The sequence below is a fragment of the Mustela erminea genome, chromosome 1 (assembly GCF_009829155.1).
Source record: "Mustela erminea isolate mMusErm1 chromosome 1, mMusErm1.Pri, whole genome shotgun sequence".
Classification (NCBI taxonomy): domain Eukaryota; kingdom Metazoa; phylum Chordata; class Mammalia; order Carnivora; family Mustelidae; genus Mustela; species Mustela erminea.
In genome coordinates, this window is record NC_045614.1 from 124,136,670 (window position 1) to 124,151,117 (window position 14,448).

At 35.8% G+C, this 14,448-nt stretch overlaps 1 protein-coding gene across 2 annotated transcripts in view; it reads left to right on the plus strand.

The window, feature by feature from the left end:
* SPATA16 (spermatogenesis associated 16) overlaps positions 1-14,173 on the plus strand; it is a 243,516-nt gene extending 229,343 nt beyond the window's left edge. For both annotated transcript variants that reach the window (XM_032341045.1, XM_032341055.1), the window contains one exon: positions 13,843-14,173. In XM_032341045.1, the coding sequence (XP_032196936.1) occupies positions 13,843-13,965 (123 nt within the window). In that variant the 3' untranslated portion in view covers positions 13,966-14,173. The remainder of the gene's footprint in view (positions 1-13,842) is intronic.
* The last annotated feature ends 275 nt before the right edge of the window (positions 14,174-14,448 follow it).

The following is a 14,448-nucleotide window of genomic DNA, read 5'->3' on the forward strand; positions in this document are numbered from 1 at the left end:
ATGCCCATAAATGTGATAACCTAGATGAAATGGTCAAATTCCTTGAAAGACACAATCTGCCAAAACTCACTCAAGAATAAATAGACAATCTGAATAGGTCTATCTATTAAGGGAATTAAATCCATAATTAATAACCTTCTAAATATATGTAGAGCAAATATTTAAATGGGGGAATATATGTAGTGAATTATAAATGGAGAAAGGTAAAGACATGTTAAAGTAAGGTCTCTACAATCCAATTGAACATAAAATAAAGAAAAAAGTAAACAAAATTATCAGTCTACTGGTGTCTGCATTTAACATTTGGAATGTATTTATATATACAAATATTTATATATAATTTTATAGTATATATTGAAATACATACTAATACTTAGAGCAACTACTAAAAATGCTATACAAAATGATAAACAAAAAACACTAGATAAATTAAAATGGAATTCTTGGGACACCTGGGTGGCTCAGTTGGTTAAGCAGCTGCCTTCGGCTCAGGTCATGATCCCAGCATCCTGGGATCGAGTCCCACATTGGGCTCCTTGCTTGGCAGGGAGCCTGCTGTTCTCCCTCTGCCTCTGCCTGCCATTCTGTCTACCTGTGCTCACTCTCTCTCTCTCTCTCTCTGACAAATAAATAAAATCTTTAAAAAAAAAAAAAAAAAATTAAAATGGAATTCTTAAAAATGTCTCAGTATGCCTAGGAAGGTTTAAAAAAAATTAAAAAACCAAAGAGAGCAAAAAGAAAACAAAAATTAAATAAAATGATAAAGCCTTACATAACTATAATTATATTAATTATAAACAGTGTAAATATACCAACTGGAGGACATATTGACAAAATGAATTTAGATTCATGATTCAATAATATGCTGTCTACAAACTCATCAAACATAAGGGCATAGGCAGGCTGAAATTCAAAGGATGGAAAAAGGTATCACACAGACATTAATATAAGAAAAGTGGTAGTGGCTATATTAATACCAAAGTTATTTCAGCGCAAAGAAAATTACTGGAGACTGAAAGAGAGATTATGTAATGATAAAAGGTTCAATCCACCAAGAAGACATTGCAATGTATATGCACCAAATGAGTCTGAAAAAGATATGAAACAAAAGTTGGTAAGACTAAAAGGAAAAATGTAAAAAGTCTGCGATTATAGTTGGAGATTTTAACTCCTCTCTCTCTCAACAATTGATAGAGCTACTAATAGGAAAGGCAGCAAATATATCTATCTATATATATAGCTCCATAACACCATCAAGCAAGAGTACCTAACCCACATTTATGGAACATCTATCCAACAAGAGCAGAATACACATTCTTTTCACGTGCCCCTGGAATATATACCAAAATAGACTATATCTTGGGCCATAAACAAACATCAACATTATTTTTAAAAACTGAAATCAAAAACAATGTTTTATGCAACTTCAATGGAACAAACATCAGAGAGATAACAGAAAATCTCTAAATACTATGATAATCCATGTATCAAAAAGAAGTCTCAAGGAAAACTATAAGCTACATTGAACTGAAAGAAAATGAAAATACAAAATATCAAAACTTGGGGGACACAACCAAAGCAGCACTGAAAAATGTATAATACTAAACCCAAAGAGTATAATAGAAAAAAATCTCAACTCAATTATTGAAGCCCTACCTCAAGGACATAAAAAAGAAAAGAAAAATAAACCCAAAGCAAGCAGAAAGAAAACTAAAACTCCATGAAAATGAAAACAGAAACAAAATAGAGAAAATTCTTTAAACAGATCAACAAAATCTGAAGCTTGAATAGCACTAATGAAGAAAAAAAAAGAGAAGACACAAATCACCAATATCAGAAATGGAATGGGATATCACTAAAGACACTGCAGACATCAAAAGGATAATAAGGGAATACAATTATCAACTCTACACATATAAATTTGTCACTTAGATGAAATGTACTAATTCCTCAAAAAACACAAACCAGCACAACTCACCCAATATGAAATAATTTCAATCATCCTATAACTATTAAGAAAATTTAATTCATAATTTAAAACTCCCAAAAAAGAAATCTCCAAGCCCAGTTGGTTTGATGTAAATTCTATATAATCTCTTCCAAAGAATACAAAAGGAAGAAACATTCCCAAATTCACATTATAAAGTTAATATTATCCTGATAACAAACAAGATAAAAACAGTACCAGAAAATGCAACTTAATATCCTTTATGAATATAGATGCAAAAATCCTTATAATCTTAACAAACAGAATTAAACAATATGTAAAAAGAATTATAAGCTCTAACCAAGTGGAGTTCATTCCAGAAATGCAGTCTGAATATTTGAAATTCAATGTAATCTTTCAAATTAACAGGAAACAAACAAATAAAAAAATCACATGATCATATCAATTGATGCAGAAAAAGCAGTCAACAAAATTTAACACCTATTCATGATAAAAAAAAAAAGTCTCAGAAAATTAGGCATAGAAGAGATGCTAAACAGCATCTATAAAAATCCTATAGCTAAATTATACTTAATACTCAAAGACTGAAGGCATTCTCCCTAAGATCAGAAACAAGGCAAGAGTATCAGCTCTCACCACTCTTATTTAACATTCTACTAGAAATTCAAGCCACCTCTGAAAGGCAAGAAAGGGTAACAAAAGGCATAGAGATCAGAAAAGAAGAAATAGAACTTCCCCTATTTGCAGATGGCATAATTGTCTACATAGAAAATCCCAAGTATCACTCTTTATTCAAAAGCTGACTAAGGATCGCCTGGGTGGCTCAGTCATTAGGCATCTGCCTTCAGCTTAGGTCATGATCCCAGGGTCCTGGGATCGAGCCCCATATCGAGCCCCACATCGAGCCCCACATCGAGCCCCACATTGGGCTCCTTGCCTGGCAGAAGCCTGCTTTCCCTCCCTCTTTCTCACTCTCCCACTCCCCTTGCTCATGTTCCTGCTCATACCAAAAGCATGATCCATAAAACTCTAACTGGCAAATTAGACTTGAAAATTAAAAACATTTACTTTGTGAAAGATTCTGTTGCAAAGGATGAAAAGACAAGTTACAGTGCAAGAGAAAAATATTTGCAAACTACATATCCAACAAAGGATTAATATTTAGATTATATAAAGAACTCTCAAAATTCAACAGTTAAAAAGCAGTTAAGCCAATTTGAAAGTGGGCAAAAGACAGGAAAAGACATTTCACCAAAGAGGATGACAGGTAAACACATTAAGAGATGTTGAGCATCACTGGCCACTAGGGAAATGCAAATTAAAACCACATTGAGATAAATCATTGCACACCTATCAAAATAGCTAGAATAGAAAATAGTGGCAACACTAAATGCTGGCGAGGATCTCTCATATATTGCTGGTGGGGATATAAAATGGTACAGTCACTGTGGAAAACAATATGACAGTTTTGGGGAAATGAGGAGGTTAGGGTGTGTTTTTTTGTTTTTGTTTTTGTTTTTTAAGGAAGAGAAAGAGCATGTGTGTCAGGGGAAAGGGGCAGAGAGAGAGGGAGAGAGAGAACCTTAAGCAGGCTCAACACCCAGCATGGAGCCGGATGCAGGGCTTAATCTCACCACCCTGAGATCATGACCTAAGTTAAATTGAGTTGGATGCTTAACTGTCTGAGCCTCCCAGGCACCCTGACAGTTTTCTTTATAAAACTAGGTATTCATTTTCCATATAACCTAGCAATTGTACTCCTTGCCATTTTTTCCAGAGAAACAAAGTCTTATGTCCACACAAAAACCTGTACACAATTGTCCATAGCAATTTAATCCATAAAAGCCAAAAATGGGAAGTAATCTGGTCACCCTTCAAAGGGTGAATCCTTAAACAAACTGTGGTACATGGGTTACTACTCAGCAATGAAAGGGACAACCTGCTGATACAACAACCTGAATAGGTCTCTAGAGAATTGTGAAATTCTATGTGTTTCCATGTATATGACCTTCTTAAAATTACAAAATTTTACAAATGGATAATACATTAGTTGTTGACAGTGCTTCAGGGATGAGAAATCTGGAGAAAAATTGGTGTAGTTATAAAAGGACAACATGTGAGATCTGAGTGGTAATGGAGCTGTTCTGTGTCTTAACTCTATCAGTGTCAATATCCTGGCTGTGGTATTCTACAGTTTTGCAGGATGTTACCATTGGTGCAAACTGAGAGTACATAGGTTGTATTGCTTCTCACTCAGACGTGTGAATGCACACTTACCTCAAAATTAAAGTTTTAGGAAAATATATTTAAGTCTTCAGATAAATTATGCCATTATATATTGAAAAATAGGCTGCCTGGTGGCTCAGTTGGTTGAGTGACTGCCTTCTGCTCAGGTCATAATCCTGGAGTCTCGAGATAGAGTCCTGCGTTGGACTCCCTGCCTGGCTAGGGGTCTTCTCCTCCCTCAGACCTTCCCCCTCTCACACTCTCTCTCATTCTCTCTCTCTCTCTCAAATAAATAAGCAATATCTTTTTTTTAAATGTTGAAAAATATTTTTTTAAAAAAACATGATACATGGTTTCCTGGACAAAGTCATAAGAAGATTTTGTAATTATTCTTTAACTCTATATTAAATATAACAAAAAGTGTTATCATTAGGGGAGTTTTCAATCAAGAGCTGATAATATGGTTTAATACAAAGTTTTTTTGCACATATAATTTCTCAGGGGTGGGGGCCTCATATTTTCACATTGTACTTTTATGACGAAAATATGGAATAAAATCCCAAATTCACTAAATAAAAAAGGAAAAATGTGGGGCTTGTCTGCTTGAATGCAGGCCAAAAGCTGAAGGAAATTGATATATTATGAATAACAGAAACAACTTCGTTTCAGAAACTAAGTTTATTCTCGAAATTAATTTCAAGCCTATTTGAAAACAACTGTCATTCTAATAAGAATTAAAATTCAAACCATTTTGGATGATAAATATTTAAAAGCATTTGGTCTGGAAACTAAATGGAACAGAGCAAAGAAACTAATGTTATCAAATCCACTGTGGTGGAGTGAAATGTCTGTTTTGCCGAGAGGATTTTCGTCCATACTGCTAATCTCTAGAAACACATTCTCCTTCTGTAACCACCATCATAGTCATATAAACATGATATTTATTCCTGAAGAATGTGATTCTTATTTCATCTACATTTTCTCTTCTTAATAATCATCTTTAAAAGCTTTACTTAAAAATCCTTTGAGCACCCAATTCCTAAGGCATGAACATATGCAAACAAACCCCTGTCAATATACCTAATTCCCTCTCCGTGATCCAGACTACAAGAAATCCGATAGGCAGTCCCAATTCAACTCTTCTTAGTGTAATTTACCCACGCTTTCACGTTTGAGGTCAACTTCCTCTCGCTGCCATTATTGGAAAGAAACTGCCGTGATTCCCATGGTACATACTAAACTGGGCAGGCTTAGTAAGGAGCATGAACCAGCAGGAAAAGTGAATTTTAGAAAAGTATCAGTCATGTTTGAGGGTAAAATTAGAACTTAACTGAGCTTCCATTAACTTTATGTCTCAGTTGTTGTATTAGTTTGCTAGGGCTACTATAAGGAAGTACCACAGACTGAGTGGCTTAAACAACAGAAACTGATCATCTGGAAGCTGGAAGTTCTAAGATCAAACTGTCACAGAGTTGGTTCCTTCTGAGAGTCATGAGGAAGAATCAGTTCCATGCCTCCCTAGCTTCCCGGGTTTGTTGGCAGTTTTATCATACCTTGGCTTATAGGAATATCACCCCAATCTCTGCCTTTGTTTTCACATGGCACTCTCCATGTGTGTCTATCCAAATTTCTCCTTTTTATGAGAACACCAGTCATTTTGGATTAGGGCCCACGCTAATGACTTCATTTTAACTTGACTATCTGTAAATAAGGTCACATTCAGAAGTACTGAGAGTTAAGACTTCAACATATGGATTTTGAGAGAACACAATTCAACTCAATCCAGTATTGTTTGATTTTAATTGACTTGGGAGGGAAAGGGATCACCCAAATCTTCACAGTGACTCTCCTTCCCCTCGGAATGATCTGAATGACTCCCCTTTCAAAACTTTATCAGGCCACTGCTGTGTAGTCTCTTATTGTTATCTCTCACTAAATTTGCTCATGTTAAGCTTTTGGTTATTTCTTTCCTTATTTTGCCCCCATTCCTAACTATTGCCTTAAACTTCTGTTCCTTTCTTACCAGTGCCTTTGGTCTCATGATAGCCCTCACACAATAAATGGAAGGCAGGAATGTTGCTTTCACCCTGGCTCGTATGCCTTCAATTACCATGTGAAAATAGGTTGAATCTCTGTGCAAATGAAGGCACAGTCAACACCACAAAATGATGGAGAGTTAGTGGTAATCCTTCAGATGAAAGCTCTTAAATGAACAGAATGTCACCTGACCCAAGGGCATCCCTATACTTTCCACCTACATATAAGATACAAACCAATTTAAAGTAAAAGATTATTGGAGTAAATATTCAAGTACCTTTTAGCATGCCTATATTTAAAGTGATTATGAGTGGTTGTATGTGGGAAAACATATTATTTTTATCTAATAAAATGTTTCATTTTATCCTGAAATCCAGTAGAAAATTATAAGTTTTGATATGCTGAAAAAATTTAAAATCATTAACTGAAAAGAAATATTTCAGTGCCAGTACATAATCTTGCACAGTTATAAGATGAAAAGGAAATGAATGTTCTGTGAACTACCTTCTGCTATTAAGCTAATCCATAATAGGGGCCCTGTGCATGCAAGATACAATTCTGATACATCAAGAGAAGAAAATATAGGTCTTTCAGATGTGATAATCTTATAAATGGGACACAGGGGAGGCTCAAGAGTCTCAGTATCTATGGGTGTTTATAGTAATTAGTTCAGTCCTTTCAGTATATAAAAAACTACAATAGAAGCTGTTAGATCCCTCTCATTTCCGCAGTGCTTTTCCATGTAGTACAGGCAAAATGCAATATGCCCTCCTTCCACAGAGCACATTTCTGTGGAATGAATCCTGGTCAAACTAAACATCATGGAATTAGTACTTTAAAGTTGGAATGAATTTTAAAAATTTATTGAGTCCAACCCCTGGCTTACACATGACTCACAAATATTTCATGCTCTCCAGAAGAGTCATCTAATGTTTGATTTCCAGTCTCCGTAATGGGGACGGAAATAAAAAATGAAAGTCCCTTTCATTTTTATACAATAGTGAAAAGAACAGTTATACCTCATATCTATTCTTTCACTCGTTTGATTACTCATCCAGTTATTCATTGACTCAGCAAATATTTACTGAGAACCTGCTATGAAGCCACCAGGCACTACACAATGTAACTGCTATAAAAATCTTCATGGATGGCTTAACCACTTATGAAGAACTTTTCACGAACATTAAGCCATTTAATCCTCACAAAAACCATGTCAAGTAGAGAATGGTTATCATTATTAATTCACAATTTATATGAGAGATGAGAAAGTTAAAGGTCAGAAGTTAAGTCACATGACTAGCGGAAGACTCAAGAATCAAACTCTCTAATTGTACACAGCATTCTTTCCACTGTATTAGCTCACACAAAACAAATCCACCACCCCTTCCACATAACTACCTTGATATACTTGGACACCACAGACTCCTGTTATGATTCCAGGAGCTATCCAGATCCTTCAGCTTTTCTTCTTACAGTTTGGAATTAGATCCCTCACGCATCCAGAACCAAGAATGTGATATGACCTGAACAGAGAAGGGATAAAAGTATTAGTCTCCTTTGAAACAGATACATTTTACCTGAAAGAGTTTGTTTTTTAATATTTTTATAGAGATATAATTGACATATAACGTTATATTAGTTTCAGGTGTACAACATAATGATATTCATATATGTTGTGAAATGATCACCACAGTAAGTCTAATTAACATCCATTACCACACATATTTATAAGATTTTTTCCTTTTTTTGTTTTGTTTTGCTTTAAAGATTTTATTTATTTGTCAGAGAGAGAGTGGGGAAGCACAATTAGGGGGAGTAGGAAGCAGAGAGAGAAGCAGGTTCCCCACCTGCAAGGAGCCCAACTCAGGACTCAATCCCTGGACCCTGGGATCATGACCTGAGCGAAAGGCACATGCTTAACCGACTGAGACACCCAGGCACCCCACCTTCACCCAATCCTGAGAAGCGTCAGCATCCTTATTTGATTTAATTGACTTAGCCACCCAGGCATCCCTACAAGTTTTTTTTGGTGATGAGAACTTCTAAGATTGAATCTCTCATCAACTTTCAAATATACAGTACCATATTATTAACAGTAGACACCACGCTGTACCTTACATCCCCACAACTTATTTACTTCATAACTGGAAGTTTGCATCTTTGACTACCTTCATCTATTTTGCCCACCTCCCCCTGTCCCCTGCACTTCTGGCAACCACCAGTCTGTTCTCTGTGTCTATGAACACGGTTGTCTTTCTCTGACTTATTTCACTTAGCATAACACCTTCAAGTTCCATTCATACTGTTGCAAATGACAAGGTTTCTTTCTTTTTTCTGGCTGAATAATATTCATGTGTGTGTGTGTGACATTTTCTTTATTCATGCATCCACCGAAGAACATGTAAGTTGCTTCTGTGAGACAGACACATTGCTGTCTACAAGTAGACTGATTTCCAGGGAGGCAACCAGAGAATACTGTTGATTTATATTGAAGTTGCTACTAATACGTGCTATCAGAAACTCTTCTCTCCTCTCCTTTCTCTGCCCCCTCCTAATTCTGACTTTTATATAGTGGAATTTTGAGACCTGATCGCAAGACTTTAATGTGTGGCAACTACAATTAGTGTAGGTACTGAGCCAGGATCCCTGAGGCCAAAAACTGAGTGTCTATTAATGCTGTTTATTTTTTTTTATTTTACTTCACTTCTGTATTTTTTTTCATTTAGTTATCTTTTTTCTATTTACTGAACACATACTTCTAGATTCAAGTATTAATGTTACTATTAAATAATAGTGATTCAGACCTATGCAAATACTTCACACAAATTAATTTAATCTTACTAGGCTCCTGTGAAGCAATTGATAGAAAAGGAAACTTAGGTTTTAAAAAGTTAAATAAGATTGCACAAAGTCACACAACAAGAAAATGCTGGAGCTGGAATTCCAAACAGGTATACCTGACTTTGATCCAGTACCGTATCTCTGTACTAATCACCTTTTTACTCTGAATAACTGAAAACATTGTTTTTGTTTTTCTTAGCACTTTTTAACTGCTAGAATGCTTTTCACATGGTAGACTGCAAAATGGTAGGTTGTTAGTTTTTTTTTAATTTGGAGTTTTGATCAACCTGGCTTTTAGCCTAATACTAGGCTATTATTATAGGTCCATTTTTAATTAATTTCTGATTATGTGACCTTTTCTCCATTTCTTATATTTGTCACAAATCAAACTCACTTCTTTTCCCTAAAACTGTTCATCTAGTTGTATTTCTTATCTCACTAAAAATCATCATTATCTCAAGTTAGAACTTTCATAGTCATTCTAAATTTTGCATGCCTTCTTGTCCCAACACAGAATTTTTCATCAAGTCTATAGAGCTTTCTTCCTAAATATCCCTTAAGTTCTTGATTCAGGTCCTCATAATATTCTCCATATCCTATTATACTGGTCCCCTAATTGATTCACCTGCCTCCAGTTTCCCTGGCTACATTCCACTCCACATAATGCTACCAGATTTACTTTCTAACCACATGGCTAAATATTTTTCCATTCTTACAAGCTGACCCCAATCAATATTCCCAGCTGTATGTATCTCTATTCCCAGCCCCTTGATGCCCACATCTATGCTAGAAGAAACTTATCCCTATCAAATAGCCCATGTTTTTTCACAACCTTGCTCTGATGGAATCCCCTTCCCTCTGTCTGGAATGCACTTCTTGTCCTGGCAAAGAGCCAGCTCCTATCTCCCCAGTGTATGCCTGTGTTCCTTCAAGTAGAATTCACTGTTCTGACATTTTTGCCAATAGGAATTTTCATATATAATTCTTACAGAAGCAGTTATGCTTTATTGCAATCATTTTGTTGTTAAGCCTCTCCTGCATGAATATGAGTTCCTCATAAACAAATATCTTGATATTTTTGCTTATCACCCTATTACAGTGCCAAGCACATAGTAAATGTTCGATAAATATTTGCATGAAAGAACACATGTGCTCCCTTTGAAATCTGAGCTGATTAGAAATTTTCCTCTAATATAAGTTGGCCTGTTTAGTTACCTCCCCATTTCTCACTCAATTGGTATTTATTTGTTTTTGTACTGTCAAATTTTCAATTTGGAGATCTCCTATTGCTTCTCAGGCTGTCTTCTCTTTTAGAGTTGCATAGCTCTGAACTTCATTCTGAACTTCTTGAATCTACACGAAATCCTGACTGAGAGATTTTTGTGTATAAGATTTAAGAGTCCTGAGAAACTCATTGATAATAATTTCCTTACTCTTTGATGTGAATTATGACTGATGGCCATATGATAGGTGAGCATCTGCCCTCTCACTGAGACCTTCAGTCCCCTTGATCATCTGACATCCCAGAATTCTCCGCAAGCTCATTTGGTCTGATGTCCATAGCTCTGTAAAGCCAAGTCAGCACTGGCACATAGATACATTAAAAAAATGCCATCTTTCCATTTTACAAATGGGAAAATTAGACCCAGAATGACCAAGTAGACTATCTGATACAGTTAAGCAAGCAGATTCTGTACCGAAAAGAAAGTCTAATAAGGCCTCTGCTCCAAAAACTGGCTCATTTCCCTTCCTTACATGCTTACATATTTCTTTGTGTTTTATTTCCCTAAGGGCTTTATAGAAATTTCTATCGTTTGCAATCTGTTCTTCTTAGTTATATGAATCTATTTTCTCTTCAACTAGCATTTTTCTTTCCTTGACTTAAAAAAAGAAAATAAAGAACCAGTTTTACTAAAAACATGTTGCAGCTCTCCTACACTTCAAAAAGTATAGAAGCTAAAATTGACTTACTTTGCTGCATAGTGTGTCATTCATCTAATGGTGTAATCTAAGAGAATAACCTCTGATTTGAAAAATGTGAGGACTCATGTAAGATTGGACTAACTTAGATGCGATGTGAGTACAAGTCATGGAATTTTGGGCTTGGTGTGTCCTTGGAAATTATCCAGGCGAACCCTTTCTTCACCAAAGATCAGTTAAGCTAAAGCTCAGAGAGGCTAAGTGACTGCTCTGGGGTCACAGATCAGGGTTATCAGTCTGGCCACAAGCAGAACTCAATACTCCTGACTCCTTCTTTACTCGGTGCCTTTTGTACCTTAGTCCGTTTTGAGTATGGAGATCACACCTGGTTAGTACCTTGCCTGGAGACTCTTAAAGCTAAACAATGATGACAGAATGTTGGCATGTGAAAGTGATGGTTATTTAATTTGTAAGAGAAAAGAAAGCCTTCTGATGTGCTGCATACTAGGTATCATTGCGAATATGGAAAAACAATTTTGTTGCTGAATGTCTTCAGCTCTATTATCAGAGAGAAGAATTATGGAGGGTCTACCATATCCTAGATTCTGGGAATAGTGGAAAACATGTACCTCACTCCTGCCTTAGAGACCTTAAAACCCAGATGGGAAGACAGATATTAAAGAAATCACTATGAACAATTAAGTAAAAAAAAAAAAAAAATTACAATTTGCAATGAGATGAATGGGCTGCTGTGGGAATATATATGTTACTGAGAGACCTAACCTGGTCTAGATTATAAAGGAAGATGTCCCTGAGGCACTGATGTGGAACCTGAAATCCAGAGGAAATTTAAGGGTTCCAGTGGGAGTATTCCATCACATGGCCTATCATTAAGAAGATCAAGGGTGCTGAGAACACTGCGCTGCTGTGTTCAGATAACTGAAAGATGTACTACACACTGAGGCGAATGCAGTGATAGGAGACAGAATTAGAGATGCAAGTGACACCAGATCAGTCAAAGGTGTGTGGGACATGTTAAGGGATTAGGAATCCATTTAGGTATTTTCAGCAAGGAATAATGTGACCAAACTTACGTTTAAAAAGATCATTCCAGTACCAGTAGGAGAATGGATTGAAAGAACAGCATGTAGACATGCTACGTAGGAGGTAAACACGCAGGCCAGGCTAAGACAGGTAAGTAGCATATACTCTAGACCTCCAGCTTAATTTAGCAGTACTCTCTGTCCCACCCAGACCTCCTGTGTTACTTCTTTGTCTTTTTTAATGAAGGCAACCGAGTTAGTCGACACTGCTATTAATAAATATAATTTAAACAGGAGAAAAGACAGCAGCCACCTAATGGATATTTTAAAGCAATTATCATCGAAGAAGCTTTTTTTGTTGCATTAGGATTGTAATTTTAAATTGTATTTGGACTAATTGCAAACATTCTAATTGTAAAGAACGTTGATTTAAATGATACATTTTCAGTGCATAAATATAAGTGAGTCATCAACTCAACTATTGAAGTAATGGTAAAGTGCCATCCATTATGTCTGTTTTGATTGTGCTCTGTGTTAATTTTTTACTTACGATTTTGGTATAAGTTGGATAGTATCAATGTATGGAATATATAGAATAATTCACTGGCTTCATGACAATCCAAAAATATTGTGTCAAATTATTTTGACGACTACCACAATGATCAGACATCATAACAACGTGCTTTTGGAGAAATTTCCCTGAAGTGATTTTTAGGTTTTCAAAAAGAATTGTTTTCACATAAATAAATTATCTTATTTTCTTAAGGAAACCTACAGACAATTTACATCACCTGGTGTGATAAAAGATCCAAGCATAACATATAGATGAGTGCTACCATTTATTATTCTCTTTTTGACAATCTGAATTATCTTTTGGATATTACCCTGAATGATAAATCAAGTGATTTAAAAGTAGAACTCAAAATTGGAAAATTAGAGTTTAAGTGCTTTTATCATAAGTAGGTGATATGTTCGTGTACCTTGAATAATAAGTGCTCTAGTTCTGAGCTAACTTTATGACAATGGGCTCTTCAGTGAGTGACTTTAGGCTAATGCTATATGCAGGTGCTGGGAGTCAGAGCTAAGTATAAATTATTATATCTACGGACTTTCATGAGAACCCAACTCAGCATATATGGAAACTGTTTTATTCTACAGTTCTTTAGTAGGATAAAATAGTGACAAATAGTACAACATATTCACCCATCACTGAATAATTATAACTTTTCTTTGGTAGAAAGACTAATAGTTTATTTTTGTTTGTTTTATTTTTAAACAAAATATTTTGTTTTGTATATCATTATTTTGTCTTATTCCCCTGGGGTGTGGCATTTTTTAAGAAAATGTATTTCCCCAAAATTGTGTTTTGATTTAAAGGAGAAATGTTTCTTTGCTAAGACAATATGTAATACCATTTTTCTCCCAAGTTGGCCAGGGGCATACAAATGCTGGAAACTCTGGCTTTGACGGGAGTGTATTTGTTTGTTTCCATTGAAACGGAATCGTTTTTCACCATTTCTTTCTTTTTGAAATCCCTGGTTTTACTGACCATCAAAGACAGTGGGTAATGATAGTTCCCACTTCAACAGCCAGGACATAGGACTGAGTGGTAAAGCAAACTCCTGCGTGTCTGCTTCACGTTCCTAAAATAAGGGAACCCAACGTGGAGACTGAAGGAGGCTTTTACGTTCAATCATTTCCAGCTCTGCTAATTCTGTCCCAACATGGACCTGCGTGTGCCTTTTCATTTTAAATACCTCACCATTTTCCTAATTACACAAAACCTGAAAAAAAGAAAAAAAAACCCACAAATCTTATTTCTTCTAGGTTGGTCGAATTGAAGACTTTCTATACCAATTAGAGGACAGTTTCTTAAAAACTAAAAAACTGAGAACTGCCCGAAGGCAAAAAACAAAACTGAAGCGGCTTCAAACTGTGCAGCAAAGCTAGGCACTGGGGAGCAGGTGCTGCCATGAAGAGGTCCCAGAGGAAGGGGCAGTGGTCTCCCACCCCCCTGAGGGTGACCAGTCCAGTAACAAAGGCTGAGCCAAAGAAGTGAGGGCACCCCCCACCGGCTCGTCTTTACAAAGGGATTCTATACATCTTTCATTTCCACTGGCAGCAATAAATGTTCTCAACAAGTTTGATTTGACTCCGGTTCCAATTTGACTTACTTCGTTCAACAGCTTATAAAATAACCATTGCCACCTCTTTCACCTGCTTTATTCTTTCAAAATCTACTAACATTTACCAGGTTGACTCAAGTATGCTTATTATATTCATGCGCATCATTAAGAATTACTCACATGTCATGTACAGATATGGACAAACAATATATGTGCAGATTTCTCAAGTAAATACATAAAAATCCTTAAAAAATAATTAATAAAAGTTATAAAACTCATAATATACTTTCTCAATCCTATGGAGAGA